The sequence below is a fragment of the Sorex fumeus genome, unplaced genomic scaffold (assembly GCF_029834395.1).
Source record: "Sorex fumeus unplaced genomic scaffold, SorFum_2.1 ptg000021l, whole genome shotgun sequence".
NCBI lineage: Eukaryota > Metazoa > Chordata > Mammalia > Eulipotyphla > Soricidae > Sorex > Sorex fumeus.
This window is the reverse complement of record NW_026606078.1, coordinates 5,920,037-5,943,018: the sequence shown is the minus strand read 5'-3', so window position 1 is coordinate 5,943,018 and position 22,982 is coordinate 5,920,037. Positions and strand designations below refer to the sequence as shown.

At 39.6% G+C, this 22,982-nt stretch overlaps 1 protein-coding gene across 1 annotated transcript in view; it reads left to right on the top strand.

The window, feature by feature from the left end:
- Nucleotides 1-22,982, top strand: part of LYST (lysosomal trafficking regulator) — a 234,708-nt gene that overhangs the window by 193,279 nt on the left and 18,447 nt on the right. The window contains exons 43-47 of the mRNA XM_056113655.1: nt 1,032-1,188; nt 8,980-9,120; nt 11,444-11,661; nt 15,812-16,042; nt 21,183-21,372. Of these exons, the coding sequence (XP_055969630.1) occupies nt 1,032-1,188; nt 8,980-9,120; nt 11,444-11,661; nt 15,812-16,042; nt 21,183-21,372 (937 nt within the window). The remainder of the gene's footprint in view (nt 1-1,031; nt 1,189-8,979; nt 9,121-11,443; nt 11,662-15,811; nt 16,043-21,182; nt 21,373-22,982) is intronic.

Sequence of the window (22,982 nt, the reverse complement as noted above, 5' to 3'; positions counted from 1 at the left end):
TGAACAAAGTTCTGCTGCATGCTAGGCATGTGCCTTAACCCCTGTACTATTTTTTCAACCCTGTATTTTTTTTCAATCTTTACACTCAAGGAGCTCTGCTGGCAGAGATAAGCGAACCGTATGTGGTTCTGGGGATCAATCCATCAATCCCTTATACAGGAAATAAGGTGCTTACTTTATATGAGGTTGACCCTGATTCAGTTCCAGCACCATATGAGGTTCCCTGAGCTCCGTCAAGAGTGACCGCTGAGCACAATGTCAGAAATATCCCCTGAGTACCACAGAAGGGGAACCTAAGGGGAGTTGTCATACCCGGCAATGTTCAAGTATAACCCCTGGCTCTGCACTCAAGGATAACTCCTCATGGGGCTTGGAGGACCATTGCAATACCAGAGATCAAACCTTGGTCAGCTGTATGAAAGGCAAATGCCCTACCCACTGTATGTGTCTCTCCAGCCCCAAGAAATTCTTAAGTTGTAGACATTTCTAGTTATTATAACGACTCTAGTCTGAGTATTTGATCACCTGAACATTATGAGCTCTAGGTAGCCCAAGTTCTGAGAAGTAGCATGGTTCCACACATGAGTTTTCTCTGTGAAATAAGAGAATTAAGGAACCCACTGTGAACTGCTCCTTGAATGGTTAAAGCCTCAGCAGAGCATCAAGGCAGAGACTCTCAAGGTGGCTAAGATTTAAACACAGACAGATGGGCAAACCATGAACAATGAAATCAAGGGGTGGATAAGTAAAGACAGGTTAATAAAGATAACTGGGCAGGGCGGGGCAAGGTGGAGAGATAGTACAGTGGATAGGGCATTTGCCTTGCACGCGGCCGACCCGAGTTCAATCTCCGGCATCCCGTATGGTCCCTCAAGCACCGCCAGGAGTAATTTCTGAGCACAGAGCCAAGAGTAGCCCCTGAGTATCACTGGGTATGACCCAAAAAGAAAAAAAAAAAGGTAACTGGGGAGGCTCTTCCAGCTTTGCCTAAAGCACATTATGGTAACTTCTCTTGATTCCATTCCCTGCAGTACTTGGAGGAAGAGTATCGAAAAGGAGCACGGGAAGATGACCCCATGCCACCGGTGCAGCCCTACCACTATGGTTCCCACTATTCTAACAGTGGCACTGTGCTTCACTTCCTGGTCAGGATGCCTCCTTTCACAAAAATGTTTCTAGCCTATCAAGGTAAGGGTTGTTTCATACTATGTAAAACATCATATTGAGTCATCAGGAACTTAAACCTGACTTCCTGATTCTCACTGAACCAGGTGGAAAAGGATTCTATTTATGGGGCAGAGTGATAGTATAGCAGGCACAGTACTTCCCTTGTACACAGCCAGCCTGGGTGTCATCCCCAGCACCTCATATGGTCCCCCGTGCCCACCAGGAGAGATTCCTGAGCAGAGAGCTTGGAGTAAGCCCTGAGCACTGCCAGTTGTGCCTCCAGGGGAGGGGGAAAAGGGGAAAAGGAAATTAAAAATTTTTTTAATTTATCTCTTCCATAAAATTCTTCTTTTGGGGATGTGATGCTCCCAAGCAGTGTTCAGGGGCCCAGGAGCCACTTCTGTTGATATTCGGCTGGCAAGGCCTATAAGTTCAGTCTAGGGCCTGCAGATGCATTGTTGCTCAGGCCCTTCAGTCCTGGGGTCACTAGGGCTAAGCTGGCAGTGCCTGGGAGCCTCCAGTGCCACACCAGTGATGATCATGAGATCATGTGGGGCCCGGATTGCACCGTACTAAATTTTCAACCCTCTCCCACAATATTCTCTTTAAAAACCTGCCCTTATCTAAATCATCTCGTCAATGTCAAGTTTTAGCTTCAGATTAACGTGCCTAAACTTATATAAAATCATTTACTTTTTAAATATGACACATGGGTGGGAGGAGCAGTAGTGGCTGCACAGCTTCCAGAAGACTCTCCATGCTCTAAAGGTGCCTTAGACAGCAGGCACCTGGCACTCTCCTGCCCTGTGACATCATTATACCCAAGAGGAAAGTCACTGGGCCAAGAGATCAGCCAAGAAGAATCCAAGAGGAGATTTGTGGGTCTGTCCCCCAAAACCCTTGGTCCAAAGTAGAAATGAAGTCCCAAAAGGTGACAGGAAAAGATAAGTTTTCAGGTTAAGAAGTGCAAGGAAAGGTGGAGACAGAGAAAAGCAGGATGTCATGGCTATCCAATAGACTCACCTGCAGAGAACAGGGAGGCTGAAAGCCAGGGCAGTTCAGCAGAGGAAAAGAAGCAAGACCTGATTCAGAGGAATATTTTTATTATCCATTTTGTTAAATACAATGGTGTTTGTTTGTTTTCTCTTTCGAGATTTTTTTTATGGGTGTCTGGAACAAGGCCGGTAGAAGAGCTTACATGGTGGCACTGGAGTTGGTTCATAGGGGTGACTACAAGTGCTTCCAGGAGGATTGGGAAGTTGGGGGAGGTAGCCCAGCCCAAGAAAGACTAAAGATTTCAGTCACAAAACCCACATACCCAAATTTTCAGCAGATTGTATCTCAGTGAGGTCTGTCCAAAGATGGTAGAGTCCAGCCACAGGCATGGCAGCAGGTTTGGATTGTGGAAGCAAGCTGCTGCTGGGGGCTCTACTTGGGTAGGCAACTATGAGTTTCCAAAGAAAAGTGTGAGCGCATGAAACTTGGGTGTTCGATGGCCGAGAGCCACCTCCCCAAGCTAGTTAATGGCGATGGACAGACAAAGGGCTGGGGGAACGGAGAAACAGGATCCCAAACTGGTTGGTAGTCAGTTTATTTCTCTCTCCTCCCCAGCGTAGTCCAATCTCTCCCTTTACAGCACAATCGTTGTTGTAGTTTTGGTTGTAGTCCCAGTCGTCATAGTTCCATTATCCTAGTCTCCTCCTAGTCCTCGACTTTCTAGTCCTCATCTTCTAGTCCCTATATTCATAATAGTCCCCACTCTTCCCTTACAGCAGAGTTATACAGAAATCATGAATGGTGGGGTTGAACATTGTCATTGTCATTAAACATTGTCATAACAACAAAGAGAGGTAAAGCCACTCCAGGGGAAGTTCTAGGGAATTAATTTAAAGACAAAATCTCATCTGAGGGTTCAGCACTCCAGATTACTAGGAGATCCACTCAAGGGCAGGATTCCTCATAGGATATATTGCTTTCTCCTTTCCTTTCCTGGTAATCCATTTAAACAATTATAGTGAATTTACTTATAATATTTCTAGTCATTTTGTATGAACACAGTAAGAGATATAATAAACTTAAAAGTTGACTCTTCCTGAGGACATCTCGCTATATATTCTAGACCACAGTCCTCAGGCTAGGTTAGTCTTTCCTAACCCCAGCATGGTCCTTATTCAGTTACTTCTTTTTGGGTCATGACAGAGTTTGTTCTATGACCATGCTCTTAATTGATTATACTTATGGCGCTTAGCTTGTCCCCTTTTAATGCCAGTGTATCTTACAGCTTGCCCTGGGTCCATTCATTCCCTTCATTGGGATCCTCCTTTTGGGAGTGTTAGGAAGTAAGGGCAACTGAGATTTAAGTCAGGTAAATATGATGAATGCCCAGGAGTAATATTATTTTGGAGTCAGTTAACTCCCATGTTACAAAAGCATAGCATCAACTGTCTTCTTGTGTCTACACAAAAAGGATATTGCTAAACCATTCAAGTGTCATAAAGGAAAAAGAAAAGCAATATAGAATTATTAGTGCTTGATGGAATTGATTGTGCCTCGGGAGCACTGTTGTGGAAGTAACTCAGTAAAGCTAAGCTCCCTGCGGGAGGAGCAAGGACAACCCAATGTTATCCAGTAAGCAACAGGCTGACCCCACCCCCCATGATCTACCCCTGACTGTTCAGTTTTGTGTGAGTCCAAGATTAACTATGACTTTTGATCTCTTTCGAGATTTATTTATGGGTCTTTAAAGCAAGGCCAATAAATGAGCTTGTATTGCTGAGCTGGAGGTGGTTTGTGGGTGTGGCTCCCACTCACTGAACTTTTGGCCATTTAATTTCTCGGGAAATTTGGTCCTGTGTTGTTGTGGTTTGGCCAGAGGCACAGTAGCAATTATGAAGTATCAGGAAGCCTGAAAGCATTATCAGGCTGCTGATGCACTCACCCTGCTGGTACAGAGTTACCTGCTGGAAGCACTGCACCCCCAAATGAAAAGTTTTGAATAACTCTAGAAGCACTTTTAAGAATGTAGGAATTCCACATCATCACATTTTTTAAGGTAAATGCTTTTTTTTAAGAGTTGGAATCATTTGCCTATTGTTTAATTTTTTGTCACAACCAAAAGTACTGTAATATTAAATTAAGGAGGATTTTTAATATCGTGTTCACAGCATAACATAGCATTGGTGAAGGTGCTCTTTATATTGTATGTAAGAAAAAAAAGAAAAAGCACAGTGTTGCAGTTTGGAGTCACTAACATTCCTTTAATATGTTGTAAATATTTACAGTGATTTCTATTCTGTGCTGGATTTTGGTAGAATTGTTCCCTAACATCATTTACTTGTTGATATCGACTCTTCCTATCAGAATTTCATGGGCTCAGTGTAGCGTCTTTGGTGGTGTAGTGCAGTTTTCCTAGTTATGTTCATGTGCTGTGAAAGATTGAAAATAGTGAGTATGGAAGCAGGAGAGATAATTCAGTGGACTAAGTGCATACTTTGCGTGTGGGAGGCCCAGAGTTGATATCCAGCACCATTTGGGCCCTTGAACAACTCCAAGCATTGTCAGGTGTGGTCAAGAACAAAAATGAAAAGAAAAAAATTTGATACATAGTTTTTTTTTGTTTTGTTTTTTTTTTTTTTATTAGTGAAACACCATGAGGTACAGTTGTAGATTTACAAATTTTTGTGCTTGGATCTCGGTCATACCACGATCATATACCCATCCCTCCACCAGTGCCCATTTTCCACCACCAGGATAATATCCCTCCCCCCCCTCATCCTCCCATCCCCCCATCCCCCCCTGCCACTGTGGCAGGGCATTCCCTTTTGTTTTCTCTCTCCTCCTGGGTGTTGTAATCAGCCAATGAGGCATTGAGTGGCGAACATGTTCAGTCCAGTCTACTTTCAACCTGTATCTCCCCTCCTGGGAGGATCCTCCAAACACCTTCCACTTGGTGTTCCCCTCTCTATCTGAATTGTCCCTTCCCCTAGAATACCCAGCTGGCCTCTAAGTTATGGAGTAATTCTCCTGGTGTTGCTCTCAGCTATTCTTGGGTATTAATCTCACATTTTATTATTTTATATCCCCCAGATGAATGCTATCTTTCTATGTCTATCCCTCTCTTTCTGACTCATTTCGCTTAGCATGATACTTTCCATATTGTACCACTTGTATGTAAAGTTCATGACTTCATCTTTTCTAAGAGCCACATAGTACTCCATTGTGTAGATGTACCAAAGTTTCTTTAACCAGTCATCTGTTCTTGGGCACTCAGGTCTCTTCCAGTTTCTGGCTACTGTAAAGAGTGCTGCAATGAACAAACAAGTGCAGATGTCACTTCGGCTACACATTTTTGCCTCTCTGGGATATATTCCCAGGAGTGGTATCGCTGGGTCAAATGGGAGCTCAATTTCTAATTTTTTGAGGAACGTCCATACTGTTTTCCAAAAGGGCTGAACCAGTCGGCATTCCCACCAACAGTGAAGGAGTGTCCCTTTCTCGCCACATCCGCGCCAGCAACGGTTGCTTTTGTTCTTTTGAATGTGGGCCAGTCTCTGAGGTGTGAGATGGTATCTCATTGTGGTTTTGATCTGCATCTCCCTGATGATTAATGATGTAGAGCATTTTCTCATGTGCTTTTTTGCGATACATAGTTTATATGATAGAAAAATATGGAATTTAGTGGGAATTATGATGTATCAGCTAATCAACACTTGAAGGGTTTTTTTTATAGTTTTTGATTTCCATTAAGAAAAATTGCTTCCAAATTTTAAGCCAGCAGGATAGAAGTGGGTGGAAATGATTCGAAAGAATGGAGTTAATGCTTTGCAAATGGGAGCTCCAGGTAATAACCCTAGCACCAGCACAGCAGCATGTGGCCAAAAGTGATTTTAAGGAATAAAACCAGCAAGATAGTACAGGAGCTAAGGCACAACCTTGCATGCAACTGCCCCTGGTTTGATCCTCAGCACCACAAGGTTCCCTGGGCATTGTCATGGTCTCCTAGTGCATCCCTGGACATTCTCAAGCACAACCAGAGTGCCCTAGTGGTCTCTAGCACCGCAGGGTCCAAGCAGCACCACATCTGTGGTCCTTACATTGAGCCTCTGGCCCATTTGGCTGGAAATGACTAAGAGGGTCGCAGGTCTCCTGAGTACCATTTGGAAGTGCCGCCCCAAAAAAGAAAAAGTCACTGGAGTAGCTATTTACCAAAGAATCACTGTTCCATTGGCTTTTAGAATTTCATGATATGTGTTAAGATTTGTATCCTCAAAACAGTAAAATCTTAGGAAAGAAAAATTAATTTTAAAAATAAAAATGTGTAATGCACATGATAAGAACATTTTTATACTTTTTTAAAGTATAGGCATTTGACTCTGTAAATAGGTTTAATTTCCTAATTAGCGTGCTGGAGAAGTAGTACAGGGGTTAAGGTGCAAAACTGCTGACCTGGTGTAATCCTTGGCACTGCATATTGTCCCCCACATACCACTGGGCTCACTCCTGAGGTCAGAGGCAGGAATAGCCCCTATGCACCTGGAGTGTGGCCCAAACACACTCCAGAGATTATCTTTGTTGTTGTTTTTGTTGTGGTTATTTTAAATTATTCATCTTTGGACCCTAAAGAGGAATAACATTTTATCATAATTAGCTATATAATCAACAGCCACACTGCTACCTTCACCATGGTAACTTTCTAGTTAAATAATCTTCTGTCTCAGTGTTGTGGTTAATCGCTTACTAAAGATAAATAAAGCTGAAATTATTTATTTGCAAATAGGAACATTCTTGTCTGTCAGTTTCTAATGAGAACCATGATTTTAGCTCTGTAGTTAATCATCATGATGTCCAGAATCCTTTGTGGAATCATTATTCATTTACTCAACCCTTCTGGAACTTCTTTATGTATTTTTACTCATGTGAGCCTAAGAGGAATTAACTTTGTATTTTCTTATGTTTGTTCCTCTGTAAGTACACAAGTGTTTCACATGACAGCTATTCAAGTATTTGAAGATTGTTGCACTGTACCTTTTCTCCCTCAGTCTTATTTCCCCCAGGCTAATAGCACAGCGGGTAGGACTTTTGCCTTGGCATGTGGCCCACAGGGGTTCGATTCCTCCATCCCTCTCGGAGAGCCCGGCAAGCTACTAAGAGTATCCCACCTGCATGGCAGAGCCTGGCAAGCTCCCCGTGGCGTATTCAATATGCCAAAAACAGTAACAGCAAGTCTCACAATGGAGACATTACTGGTGCCCTCTCAAGCAAATCAATTAACAATGGGAGGATAGTGCTACAGTGTTACAGTTGTCCCAAGTTAATTTGATAGCCTCCTAAATGCAATGTCTATTCCAAGTACTTCAAGGAATATTTAAAAAAAATGCTTCTGATCTGAGTAAAAGTCTTTAAAACTAAAAACTAAGATTTATACTACCTTTGTATATTCAAGTTTCCAAACCTATCACTGTTTTGATTATCCCTCTGGATTTATTCTGATTTGTGAATGCTCGTTCTTAAAATAGTAGTCAGAATAGAAAAGAATATTTTAGATGGTAGTTGGAGCCATTCAGGTTTATAGAAGAATTGTTGCTTGGCCTCCTCTTACAGTAGCTCAAGAATCTATTAATATAAGACTCCCTGTCAAATAAAAGTTCTTAATATATAATGCTGTTACACTAGTTTTCATTCGCTGTACTTGTGATTTAAGAATAAAAACAAGGTGGCCAGAGAGATGGTACAGCACCAACCTGAGTTTGATCTCCAGCACTGCATATGGTCTCCCAAGCCCCACAAGCTGTGGCCCAAAAGCAAACAAAAACAAGAGTTATATTCATTTTATTCACTTTGAACTGATCAGTTTTAAATGATTCGTGTTTACACTTGAATTTATTTCTAGACTTCTGATCTAACTCAGGGTTTCTCAGCCCTGATATGATAGTCATTTTGAGCCATTTAATTCGTTGTTGTGGTAGCCAATGTCTGCTTTGTAAGACATTTAGCAGAAGACCTCATGTCAACTCACTGGACACCGGGAATAACTCAAAAGCAAAAAAAAGAAAATTCTTTATTATTAATACCGAGAAAGCTTAATGAAGGAGTGACTATGCAAAGTCTTATATTTATGGATAGGACATTTTGCTTAATTTCATAGAACATTTAAAAAGCAGTATACATCTTCTATTCCCCAGAAGAAGAAGAAGAAAAATTTGTTTTAACAAGAACTAATTTTTCTCCCTGATGAAGGAAAAAGTATTTCACTACTTTAATTTTAATTTCTTTCCCTTATTCATTCAAAAATCAATTATTATTAAATACCTACGTATTAGGCAGATGATAGCCTCAAGCCATGCTTTGGTACAGTTTATGCTTGGGAAATATCAGTTAAATAAATGATTTGATCACTTGAGATCCCGTTACTCATCAATTTGCTGGAGCGGGCGCCAGTAACGTCTCCATTTGTCCCTGTCGCATGCTAGCGTAGCCCAATGGTGTCTGCTTGCTACAGGAACACAAAGGGCCTCAAACCGTTTGTTCAGAGTCTTGACGAAGACGTCTGACCATCTCATAGTTGGGTGGCCATGCCTTCTGACATCACGTGGAATCCTCGGTAAAAAATGATATAAATTCACCAAGTTATATATAAAATTAAAACAATAAAAATTTTTAATTATGTATTTTTTCAAGAACATGAACCTTTTAATCTATGAACAAAAGGAACATTTTTTATCTTTTTCAAGTAGTTGAGAGTATATAAATTATGAATCTTCAAATAAAATTAGTTCTTTGTGACTTAATTGTATTATTTCTATTTCTTTATAGATCAGAGTTTTGACATTCCAGACAGAACTTTTCATTCTACAAATACGACTTGGCGCCTCTCATCCTTTGAATCCATGACTGATGTGAAAGAGCTTATCCCAGAGTTTTTCTATCTTCCAGAGTTCTTAGTTAACCGTGAAGGTATAGCTATTAAACCATTTCTAATTTTTAATTTCTAAGGGTTTGTAGTTACTTATAATTTTAAAAATACAAAAATAACTTTTATAAGTCCTAACAATCTCGTTAGTGCCCTTATAAAGTGTATCATTACTTCCTTGTGCCTTGAAGATTTTAAATATTTCATGGGGCTAAGTATACTTGGGAAATTATTGCTTTCAACTATTAAAACTTTTTTTAAGGCCCAGAGGGAGTACAACAGGTAAGGTACTTATCTTAGTTGTCCCATGTGGCTCCCAAGCCCACCATGAGGTGTGATCCCAGAGTTCAGAGCCACCAGAGGTAAGCTCTGAGCACTGCCAATTTGGCCAAAAAAAAAATAGTTTTTGTAAAGTTGTATTTTAATTTTATTTGAGAAATTATTCTTTTTTCAGAGGACAGACTGTAATTTGCTCATTGGGTGAAAATAAGTCGGGAATTTTTTGAAAACACAATATAAACTAATCAAAAACCTTTATGATTTTATGACATATTCCTGCTATAAATAAAATATTTTAACCAGAATTATCTAACAACAAAAAGGGATATCAGAGAATAAAATCAAATTTTCTTTGGTACTGGTGACCAACAATCTTGGACAGTTTTACCTATTTAGGGAAAGATTATTTAGCACTTTCAGAGTATCTTTGAGTGATTTTTTTTGTCATTATTTCATTTCATGATTTTATGTACCCTATAGGAACATGTGACATTAAGAATTACGTCCTTATAGACTATAGACTAAACATGATTGTCACCCATTGCCTCTTTTGCAAACCACAACACCCAATAAGAGAGAGAGAACAAAAGGGAATGCCCTGCCAAAAAGGCAGGGTGGGATGGGGGGGATGGGGGCTGGGAGGGATACTGGGATCCATGGTGGTGGGAAATGGGCACCGGTGGAGGGATTGGGAATTTGATCATTGTATAATTGAAACCCAAGCACAAAAATGTGTAAGTCTGCAGCTGCACCTCATGATGTCTTACTATTAAAAAAATTTTTAATGAAAAAAAAAAAAGAATTACATCTTTACAGAAATTGGGCAGATTACTTTAGAATTTTAAACCTTCTTAAAATCGCTTGGAGAATCACTAATTAATTGTGTTGCTCGAGTGATAAATATGTCTGTGAAATATTATCACTTGCAGTTTGTGGTACCTGCCTTCTGGTTTTTGACTGTGTGTTTAATTTAATCACAATTAAATCCACTACTTGTTTCCTGTGTCCATAGTTTTTTATACTATATGAAGTTCTAAATATCTGTATATAGCAAGTAACTCCAACTTTGTGATTCACAACAAAATTCACAACAACATCTTACAGGACCACTTGTCCAGTTTTGTGGTTTCAGCCAGGTCTCTCATGAGTTTCATTCCTATTTCCGACTGCTGGTACATCCAAGTAAATGAATTTGTTGGGGACTGGCAGGCACCTTGCTCTTCTGTAGTGTTTGTTCTTTTCCAAGTGTCTTAATTTGGGCTTCCTCACAACATGGCAGTCTTCAGCATCATACTTGGCATCTCAGGGTTGTAAAAGCAAGTGTTCCAAGAGACATATAAGCAGAAACTGCCACCTTTTCCAGTCTCACCTTGGAAGTCACTCCCATTGCTTTCCGGTGTTGAGGCAGTCAGTCACAAGTGCCTGTCTACATTCTAAAAGGAGCATAGATTTTGCCACTTGACAGGGGAGTCACAACAGTCTGGAAAAGCATGCAAAATCAGCAAGGTTCTTAAATAAGCATATTTGGAAAATACAGTCATTGGTCTGGGAAATGTCATCAGACTATTTCATCATTTGAGTTTTTAGGTGGCACCACCACACTCCCCCACACTCCCTGTTGCACGGCCCTCCCCACACTCAGCCCTTAGATGCCCCCTTCTCTTTGTGAAATCGGTACCAAAATATTTCTCCTGAGGATTCCCACAGAGAGTTCTCTTTGCACTCAGCTAGTTCACACTGCAGCTGAATATGGAACTTTGGGGTGATCCACCACGTTACTTTATATACATCTTTGATTTATGGTTCACATGATTTCAGAATACTTTCAGTATTAGTTAATTTTCTTTTAACTGTTTTTACAAGACCAAGAAGTAGACAGACATCAAACTTAATTTAATATGGGGTTTCATCAGCATTAAGTAACCCTTTTATTATAATTTTCAAATTTTTCTGTTCATGAAAAATAGCACCCAGAAAGTTAATTCTATTCAAAAGGAAGCATTTCTTTAGGACTTTTCAGTCTCTTAAAATAAACACTTCTTAATTTTTATTCATACTAGGAGACTAATGAAACAAATTCTCTTTTAGGTTTTGATTTTGGTGTACGTCAGAATGGTGAACGGGTTAATCATGTCAATCTACCTCCTTGGGCACGGAACGATCCTCGTCTTTTTATCCTTATTCATCGACAGGCTCTTGAGTCTGATTATGTATCCCAGAACATCTGTCAGTGGATTGACTTGGTGTTTGGATATAAGCAGAAAGGGAAAGCTTCCGTTCTAGCCATCAATGTCTTTCATCCTGCTGTGAGTGATTTGTTTTAAAATAACTTGCATTTATGTAAGGTTAGTTGACTTGAACATTTAAAAGTCAACTATTAGGTTCTTTCTTTTAAATTCCCACATTATCATTAAGATTTGTCAGTGATAAGAAACCATTAGCTAAACTTTGACATTACCTGTTTATTTTGTTTACTGAAGGAAGGTTTGGGACATTCAAAGGGTTGCTCCCAGCAATACTCAGGGGCCTATGCAATGCCAGTGATGGAACCTGGGATGCTGATGTGTGAAGCATGCACGCCAGCCATTTTCTCTCTTTAGAAATAGTTAAAATATGGACCGGAGAGATAGTATAGCAGGTAGGGTGCTTGCTTTGCACACAGCCAACCCAGGTTCCAACCCTAGCATCCCATAGGGCCCCCTGAGCACCACCAAGATTGATTTCTGGAGTAACCCCTGAGCATCACCAGGTATAACCCAAAAAATAAAAGTATAAAAAATAACTGAAATAATATCTACCAGGGATTTCCTAAGACTGACCCTCGGATTGGATGAGAACTTAAGGACTCAGCATAGAGTAACTACATCTTAGTTTTATTACACTGAGGGGTAGGAAGCAAAAGGGAAAGATGCTTGTGGCAAGCTGGGAGAAACCAGACGTGAGCTTCCAAGGATCAACCAGTGAATGACAGACACATTTACTTCTTCCAGCAGCAGACATTGGCATGTATGATATTGTCCACCAAGAAAGCTCTTTAGAGACTTTCTTGTTGCCCAAGGTTCTTTTGGGAACTGGTGGTGTGGGCACCCTGTCTCACACATTCTGAAGTTCTAGACTCCCAGAAAGAAGCAGGTGTCAGTATAAACAATACTGTGCAAACTGTTTAGGCCCAGTGAGCCATTCCTAGCAGTTAAGGAAACAGTGCTAGATCTCCAAGTCCCAGACAACTAGCCCAGGGCTGATACTGCGAGCAGGCCTTTGCAAGGAGAGCAGTTCAGACCTGCCATGTTAGCACTTCTCTGCGGACTATCCTCTGCACCTAGCTACTTTGAAATTACATCATTCTCCCTTTAGGTTTTTTTTCTTTCCTTTTTTCTTTCACTTTAGGGACCATGATTTATAGTGCCATTAATTGTAGGGTAGGGTTTCATGCATAAAGCATTCCAGCACCTTACCCCCCCATTATTGAACCCCATTATTGTCAATCCTCCCCCATCAGTTTTTCTTAGTATAAAAATAGCGATTGTGCCTTGGCATATAAATTTATAAAATATAGGCTCTATTACAGAGGAATTTTAAAAACTTTGAGATTACCTTTCACACATAAAATCAAAATCTTTTTTATTTTATTTGCATATTTTTGTTTGGGGACCACACCCAACAGTGTTACAGGTTCATTCCTTACTCTATCCTCAGGGATTACTCCTAGTGACTTTCAGGGAACAACCATGGTGTTGCTCAGGGGTAGAACCAGGACCAGCTGCCCCCAAGGAAAGTGCCTTAACCCCCGTGCTATCTCTCCGCTCCCACCCCATCTTTTATCCTATTTTATAATATTAATGTTACCCATTCTAAAGTTTCTCTGTATAATAATTAATCAATCCTGGTTGTTGGATGTTTAATTTAAATATGTATTAAAATTAGTTTTTCTGAAGTTAATTTCTTTATATACATTTTTGTTTCCTTAAGATGAAGTCCTAGAAGTAGAATCCTTTTTTGTTTCCGCTTTTATTTGGAGAGTGAGGGGCAGTGGCCACACCCGGCAGACCTGGTACCACTCCTACCTTTATGCTCCCTGTATTATTTGGGGGACCACGTGGTGCTGGGAATCGAACTTGCACTTCTTACTGTGCACACATGTGCTCAACCCTTGTAGCTGTTTCTCTAATCCTAGAGGTAGAATTGTTGTACCACCATACATACTTCTAGATGTTTTATTAGCTCTATTGCCTTTTGGGAAAATACCTGGAGCGATAGCACAGCGGGTAGGGCATTTGCCTTGCACACAGCAACCTGGCCAACCCAGGTTTGATTCCTCCGCCCCTCTCGGAGAGCCCAGCAAGCTACCGAGAGTATCTCACCCGCACGGCAAAGCCTGGCAAGCTCCCTGTGACATATTCGAGATGCCAAACACAGGAACAGTTGTCACAATGGAGACATTACTGGTGCCCACTCGAGCAAATCGATGAACAACAGGAGGACAGTGAAGTGACATATTAAGGAAACATTTATTTTGCTAGACTGTGAGGTTGTGAGGTTAATAAGAGTCAAATAGGGAAAGTTAGTTTAGCAGGGAAGGTAATCTACTTGAATGTTAGTAGAATTCAAATGAGGTCCTTGAAAGGAAATTCCTTAAAGAATGAATGATATAAGTAAATTATAAGGAGCAAGTTATTCCATGGTATTACATAGTAGCTACTCAAAGACAAGTACCACAGATTTATAGGATAAAGTTAACAACTTGTCAGTGCATAAAACATTTAGCTTTTGTGTTTTCCTAACTAAATTTAGAAGGTTGGAAGAGATGGAGAGATCGTTTAGGGATTAAGCCCATGCCTTGCATGCTTTCAATCCCAGTTCAATCACTAGCATTACTTGGTCTCAAGCATGGCCCCATATAGCCCTGAAGTTCTCACACACACACCACAATACAGCTGGGTTGATAATCCCCAGCAGCACTGCTTTGTCAGTTTCTCACACTGAATGGTAGCCCTAGTTGGCTGAGAATCATAGAATGGACACCCGGGGGCCCCACAGACACCACTTCGGAGGCCTTCCTCTGAAAAAATTAGAAGGTTTGGGTGTAATAAAGGGAAAAGAGAGTGAAAGGGAATGCCCTGCCACAAAGGCAGGGGGGTGGGGGGGATGGCGGGGAGGGCTACTAGGATCATTGGTGGTGGAGAATGGGCACTGGTGGAGGGATGGGTACTCGTTCATTGTATAATTGAAACTCAAGCACAAAAGTTTGTAAGTCTACAACTGTACCTCATGATGTTTCACTAATAAAAAAAATTAAAATAAAAAAATTAAATTAAAAAAACAGGTTTGGGTGTAGAGAGATAACTTCCAGGAATGGCATATCTGCTTGACATATTATGAGGCCCTAAGTTCTATCTCTGATGCCTCTTGGTCCATGAATGGGGGCTAAGCATGCCATGGAAGGACCTTTGCTAAAACAAGGAATAGAGGAATGCCTTTGATTTTAATTTGCTAGTAATCAGGTTCAGTTAGAAAATGATATTGCAGAATATAAAGAAGCACTATATTTTTCAGGTATGTTAAGTGTGTTTTTTTAATAAAAAGTTTTGTTTAGAGTTCAGTTTTATTTGAATTTTAGAATATGTTAAATCAAGCAGCCGTTATCCTCTTTATACAAGGATTATAACATGTTTTTGTTCTGTTGTAGAATTAGTAGTGAAGGGATTAGCATTAAAGATTATTTAGCTTATGGAGAACCATTGAAATTTTATTCAGACACTTATAGAAATGTTATATTAGATATATTAGTGGGATTTTCTATAACTTACTAAATGCTAAAGCCTAAATTATAGGTGTGGGTAAGTAAAAAATACGTCAGATATGTACCCAACTACTGACTGCTTGTTTAGAAGTGAAAATGTAAATGCATTTCATTCTATATTTGATTCCAAGGATGACAACACCAAGAAGAAAAGTGTAATAGCATCCTTTACATTAAGGAGCTTGGAATTTCACTTGTTGCTCTTTCAGATTCATTTACAATTCAACATGAACCTAAATGATACTCTCTTTTTAGTTACTACTTAGCAACAATATATCTCAATTTTGTTTTGCCATTTCTTCTATCACTTCTGACAGATTATTTCTTCAATGACTTAGTGTTTTATTTATGTAGTATTAAATGGTAGTCTGTTCTTAAAATAAATTTCATAAATACACCTGAGTAGCATTAATTGTCCATGATAATATATTCTTTTATTTAGTCCACCTGTTCAGAAACACTAATTTCTCCTTTACTGTGAGATCAGTGAGATCTTTAATGATTGTTAATCTTACCAAAAAGATTGTCAAATCGTTTCCATTTGAAATAGAGAAGTTAAGCTGTTGTCTTGAAAATGAAACAAGCCTTGTTTTCCCCCTTTGGTGTTATTGCCAAATTTTTCTTTGTCTATACCTCTATTCTTTTTTACTCTCCAGACCTATTTCGGGATGGATGTCTCTGCCGTTGAAGATCCAGTTCAGAGGCGAGCACTGGAAACCATGATCAAAACCTACGGCCAGACCCCTCGGCAATTGTTCCAGTCAGCACACGCAGGCCGACCTGGATCTAAACTCAACATTGAAGGGGAGCTTCCTGCTGCTGTGGGCTTGTTAGTGCAGTTTGCTTTCAGGGAAAACCGAGAGCCAGTCAAAGAGATTACTTATCCGGTATGTCATTGGAATTTCAATAGAGTTCAGCAAATACTGATTCAACTCCTAATGTCAGGCACTAGAGATACCAAAACGATTATCAGAGTCCCAGCTAGGGACTAAGGTGTGTAACTGCCAGTGAACCAAGTTACAAGGGACAGTCTATATATATGTATATATGTAGACTGTACCTCAGGGAACTCTGGCCAGACTCTAACTTCCCGAAGGTTATTATTAAGGAAAGCCTCTGAAGGCCATGACCTTTTTTAAATCAGAGTTTAGCATCTGCCCAGGAATAGAGAAGTCTGACATAGTTACACCAGGACCCTGGCTATCCTCTTGCATCAACAGTATTGACTAGAGGTGTGAAAGTTTCAGTTTACACTTAAAGGGTAAACTTACCTATTTCCCTGCCATTTCCACATTTAAATGATAAAATGTAATGACACATAAAGTAGCAAGTAGATATCAATTTTAAATTGAAATGGAAAAATAGAGCAAGCAAGCTCTAAGAATGGAATGGATTCTAACCCTTAAATTCTTTATTACATGAGACAAGAAATGATAAAGCACTTGCCTTGCACATAGGTGACTCAGGTTCAATTCCCGGGACCCCAGATGGTCCCCTGGGCTCTGCCAGGGATAATCCCTATGCACAGAGCCAGAAGTAAGCCCTGAACACAGCCAGGTGTTACCCAAAAACAACAACCCCCCAAAAAAAGTTCATCATTAAATCAACAAGATGGGAGATCATGAATTGTAAAATGTTTAAAACAAAGGGGGGGGTTGCAGAAGGGATTATCAGGAAATGAAAAGGACCTTAGAGGTGAAATAAGTAACTTATTAGAAATTACAGTAATTAAGAGAAAATTATTTTCACAGATTTTGGTTAGACCGTCCATTGGGGTTTTATTGATACTAGAACAGGTCTGTTTTCCTGCCTCATGGGGATGGCAGACAGCAGAGCCACCAGGCTTGAAGAGCAGAGCTGCCAAGCTCAAGCTCATCGCATGTAGAACACCAGGGATTCAACCTCCTGGCCATATGCTTACAAGGCAGAAACTCTAAACCCACATACTATTCCACCGAGTCCTTGACTATCTTGTTTCTCATTTTAAAAAAAAAAAGTTAAATGTGTTGAACAAAACACTAAATGTAAATTTTTTATACTTACTATGCTCGAATCTCACATATCAAATGGTGAAATACAAATAAAGTCTATACTACCAGTAGAATTTAAATGTAAAACATCAGTATAATAGACGATGCAGTTTAGCAAACCACATCACCAGTGTGTGTTATGTTTCATCATTAAATCTTTATTTTTGTTTGTGTTTTACAAATCACGTAATCCTTATTATTATCAGCATCTTTTAACTAAAATTCATTTGGGGAGGTGGGGGGCACACTCAGTGGTGCTCAGGGCTTACTCCTGGCTCTGCACTTAGGAATCATACCTGGTAGGCTTAGAAAATTATGTGGGGTACCTGGGATGAGTCTGGTTGGCCACATGCAAGTCAAACACGCTGCCCAATGTACTATCTCTCCGATAGAATCCATAATTTTAACATGTCAAAAGTGCTTCTCTGAAAAGTAGCTATGTTTATATATAGCTGTCTTTTACCAAAGGTTTGAGCAGACTCTGTGCTTGCAGTAGGACTGTGGTAGCAACCTCCTCATTCCCACTTCAGCAACTTCACACTGCTGGTTTCCTCAGCCGAGAATGGCCTGTCCCCAAATATAGCACAGGTTTCACTCAGGTCTCTGCTCAGAAAGCCTTCCCTGACTCGGAGCATCTCCCCTCAGGGAGTCTTCCCTGACCTTTACAGACCTGTGCCCCACATTGAGAATAGCAGCTTATCATTCTCAGCTCCTCCCCTTGTTTGTTTTTCTTCATAGCTCTCAGCACCTGGCATACTGTCTATATGTTTATTAGGTTCTTGCCTCCCATCCCATCTAGAACTCAGCTCCACAGAATTGGGACTTTCCTATCATGTCCTTCACTATCTTAGCTCCTGGAATGATGCCTGGCATATAGTGAGCATTCACTATTTCAAGAATTAATAGATAAGTTCTCAAGTTCAACTTCGGATTTCCTGAAAGTCTGTGTGACATGTGATGAGTTTATTTTTCTTTATATTAACCATGAAACCTTTTATATCCTCCTGCATTTGGACTCCTTGCCCTCCTCATTTGGCATCTTCATAAATTGCATGATCTGGATATAACTATGTGAACTTCCATTAAAATTAAAAATAATAAGTAATGAGGCCAGAGAGATACCTCAACAGGCTAAAAGTACCAGCTTTGCATGTGAGAGGTTTGGATTAAATCCTTGGGACCCTGTGGTTCCCCAAATACCCCTGTACTTCAGCACCAAGCCAGGAGTAGTCTCAGAGCACTGTCAGGTATGACCTAAAAACGAATCATCATCATGATCGGAACTGCATCAAAAGCATATAAATAAGGTACTACTCATGTAGGGCTGGAGTGATAGCATAGCGGGTAGGGCGTTTGCCTTGCATGCGGCCGACCCAGGTTTGATTCCTCAGCCCCTCTCAGAGATAAGAGTATCTCACCCGCATGGCAAAGCCTCGCAAGATACCCATGACATATTCTATATGCCAAAAACAGTAACAAGTCTCACAATTTGTTGTGAGACGTTACTGGTGCCCACTCGAGCAAATCAGTGAACGGGAGGACAGTACTACAGTGCTACTATTGCTATATATACTATGATGTAAGATAGTTGCCACTGACTTTTTTTTGTATATTTAGAAAACTGAAAGTTTAAACTCTGCAATTCATAGAACAAAAAGTTTCTTGCAAGAAATCATGATGATAAATATAGTTATATTTATATTTTATATATTTATTTTATATATAAATAAAATATCTGTCACTGTCACTGTCTTCTCGTTGTTCATCAATTTGCTCGAGCAGGCCCAGTAATGTCTCCATTGGAGACTTTGTTGTTACCGTGTTTGGCATATCGAATACATCATGGGTAGCTTGCCGGACTCTGCCATGTGGGTGAGATACTCGGTAGCTTGCCGGGCTCTCCGAGAGGGGCAGAGGACTCGAACTCGGGTTGGCCATGTTGGCTGCGTGCAAGGCAAATGCCCTACCACTGTGCTATCACTCCAGCCCATGAATAAAATATATTTTATATATTTATATATTTTGTATATTTATATAGCTAATTTATATTTTATATAAAATATATTTGATATATTTGTATATTTTGTATATTTATATAGTTAATTTATGTTTTATATATTTATATTATATAAAATATAGGTATAGTTATATTTATATATTTATATAGCTATAGTTCAGCACATATTTTCTCTACTTAAACATGCCTCCCAGAGAGTCTGATAGAATTATTGGAATCCATAAAGTGCCACGGATTTGTTTGAAAAGTGATGTATAGGTCAGTGACACCTGTTTTATTATTCACTTGGAAAAATGACATGGACAGATTTTACTGAAAATAAATTTAGTACTTTCTGTTTGTTAGATTTTTATAGAATTTTTATAGAATTTTTTTCTGAAAAGCTGAAACTAAATAGCTAAACATTTAAATCTCTAAAAAGAAAGTCTATAAATGAAAGACTAGTAGAGAATAAAATAATAATAAAAGGGAGAATAAGAGTAGAACTCTGAGGAAAAACTCTTTGAAAGAGCATAATTTCTTTTATTTTCTTCTCTTTTGGAGGATGCTGAAGATTGAACTCTTGACTCCCTAAGTGGAAAGAATGTATTCTACCACTGAGCTACCTCCCCAGCCCTTGGTTTTCTTCTAGATACTTATTTTTACATGAAAAGGAGGAAATCTCCTAATCACTCTTCATGGGCAGGTGTATATGTATCGTTGACTTCAGAATCCTTACTCACCTTTCTGATTTTTTTTTTTTTTTTTTTTTTTTGCTTTTTGGGTCACACCCAGCAATGCACAGAGATCACTCCTGGCTCTGCACTCAGGAATTACCCCTGGCAGTGTTCAGGGGACCATATGGGATGCTGGAAACCGAACCCGGGTTGGCCGCGTGCAAGGCAAATGCCCTACCTGCTGTGTTATCGCTCCAGCCCTGACCTTTCTGATTCTTATAATGCTGTTTTTCATGCCTTTTCTGCCTTTGTTCTTTCCTGACAATTTCCTTTTCTTCTCCAGTTCTTATGTGGGAGTCATGCTTCTCAGATCTTTTTCTTTCAGTGTGCTCCAAAGATAAACAATTTCACTTATCAAACATCTATCTTTTTAAATTTTTTTCCTTTTTTTTTTAAATTTTTATTAGTGAAACACCGTGAGGTACAGTTGTAGACTTTCAAATTTTTGTGCTTGGGTTTCAGTTATACGATGATTGAGAACCTCCTCTGTGCTGGGCATTGTGATTGATGTTAGGAATACAAAGATGAGAGTTATTCCAGTCTTCTCAGAGCTTATTATATTCCAATAAGGGCTGTTGTGCTACATGGAGGAATATGATTTTTAGTTGCTTGATGACTTGACATGCTACCAATCATAATCCTGTAAAAGTCAACTTTAGATATTTCATCTAACCTAAAAGAAATAAATGCATACAGGGCCAGAGAGAGTGCAGCAGGTAGGGCTCTTACCTTGCACATGCCTGACCCAGATTTGATCTCCAGCATCACATATGGTCTCTGAGCCTACCAGAAGTGATCTCTGAGCACAGAACCAGGAGTAAGGTCTGAAAATTTCTGAGTATGGACCAATACCCCAAAAAAATAAAAATAAGTGTATATAGTAAATTATTTTTCTCTGCTCAGAGTTCAAAGAATTTGTAATAACGAATATATATTTTCCTGTAATCTAGATCAGAACCCAAGGATAAAATCAAACAAGAAACATGCATGCCAGATACAAATATCAAAGAAGTAAAAAAGTATAAAAGGGTTCTTGCCCACTGAATTTGAGAGTATCTCGCCTGCATGGCAAAGCCTGGCAAGCTACCCATGACATATTCGATATGCCAAACACAGTAAGAAGTCTCACAATGTTACAGGGCTTGCTCGAGCAAGTCGATGAACAAAGGGATGACAGTGACAGTGATTTGAAATTTAAATTAGGAGTAATTCTGTATCTGTTACCTTAAAAAAAAAAACTTCTTTTGACTTTTCTTGGTTTTAGAGCCCTCTGTCATGGATTAAAGGCTTGAAATGGGGGGAGTATGTCGGCTCCCCAAGTGCTCCGGTGCCTGTGGTTTGCTTCAGCCAGCCCCACGGAGAAAGATTTGGTTCTCTCCAGGCTCTGCCCACCAGAGCGATCTGTGGTTTGTCCCGAAATTTCTGTCTTCTGATGACATACAGCAAAGAACAAGGTAAAGTTGAACAATGAAAATCAGTTCAGGTATATCGTTCATGAGATTTGAATATTTGAAATTTATCCATGCTATTTTACTCTATTTTTTTAAGCTTCTTGAGTTCTTGGTAATTAAAACAGATCATATGTACAAGATGGGAATTAAATACAATGCTATGTGAAATAAAAGTTTGAAGAAGCTAAGAATAAATGGTTATGAGACCAGGGATGTAGCTTCAAGTCTATGAAAATATATACTTTGATACTCTTGAATCCCTATATAGACAGATTCATTTGGCTAACAAATGTAGTACCAGAAGCTGGTTTTAGGATTGCAACAAAAGAAGGCAGTATGAGAGCCATGAATATAGATTTAAAGCACATGTAGGGACCACCAGTCTCCATTCCTGGCACCCCATATGGACCCTCCAATCCCACCAGAAGTGATTCTGAGTCAGAGCCTAAACATCACTGGGCGTGGCCCAAGACAAAATGAAAACAATTTTTTTTCATAAATAGGAACATTATGCCTGGAAAGCAATTATTTTCTCTCTCTGCACTCACTAAAATCAATACATGGAAAAGTGTTATACTGTAGAAATCCTCTTCATCTTTCTAATTGTTATCTGGATACTGAAAATCTAGAAATGGTTTCCAACCAAGGATTCCCTTACCCCTTTCAATTTAATCATTTCACTCAAGAACTCTTCCTACTAGGCATGAACTTGGGCACATCAACATTTACTTGTTCACCTGTTCATACTGGGGGTGTGCATAATTTGCCATTATGTGGACGAGATGTAAGTTGGCCTAACACTTCATCTAGCTTCACAGTATAAGGATGCTAGTGCCCATTCCAAACATCTGTCATTCAGAGAAGTCCTGTGCTAGTGGGGCCATGCAACTTTTATAGACTTATAAAAGTTAATTCTATCATGAAATAAGTTACTGTCATTATGGTTAGTAATTATGAGAAACTGCTTACCATTTTTCTAAGTTTAGTGAATTCATAGGATAAAGTAAATTTTTTGACAATAGTCTATACTCATTAGTATGTTACAGTAGTGAGATATGTCATGAGTAATTTACTATTAGTGATACATAAAGTACTTTAAAATTTATTAATGTTTTATCTTCGATTAAAACTTAATAGAGTGCTCATTTGATACTGGGTTTGATCCCTAGTAGCACTGTAGCACTGTAGCATTGTCATCCTGTTGTTCATCGATTTGCTCTAGTGGGCACCAGTAATGTCTCCATTGTGAGACTTGATCCCTAGTACACATAGAAATTTTGATTTAAAACTTTGTATAATAGTGGACAAGAGCAATAGTACAGTAGGTACTATCAGCATGTACAGAGTTTGCCTTACAGGTGGCGGACCCGTGTTTGATTTCTGGCACCCAGTATGGTCCTCTGAACCCAACCAGAAGGATCCCTGAACACAGAGTCCAGTATACTACTGAGCACCACCAGATGTGGCTCAAAGCCAAAAACAAACAAAACCATTTGCATGATAGGACCAAAATGTCCATTGTCCAATGTCAACCCATCATATTGGCACTACTCATCACATGCCTGGGATTTGTCAGAAGCTAGGGAAATGATACAATAACAGTTAATAGCTAT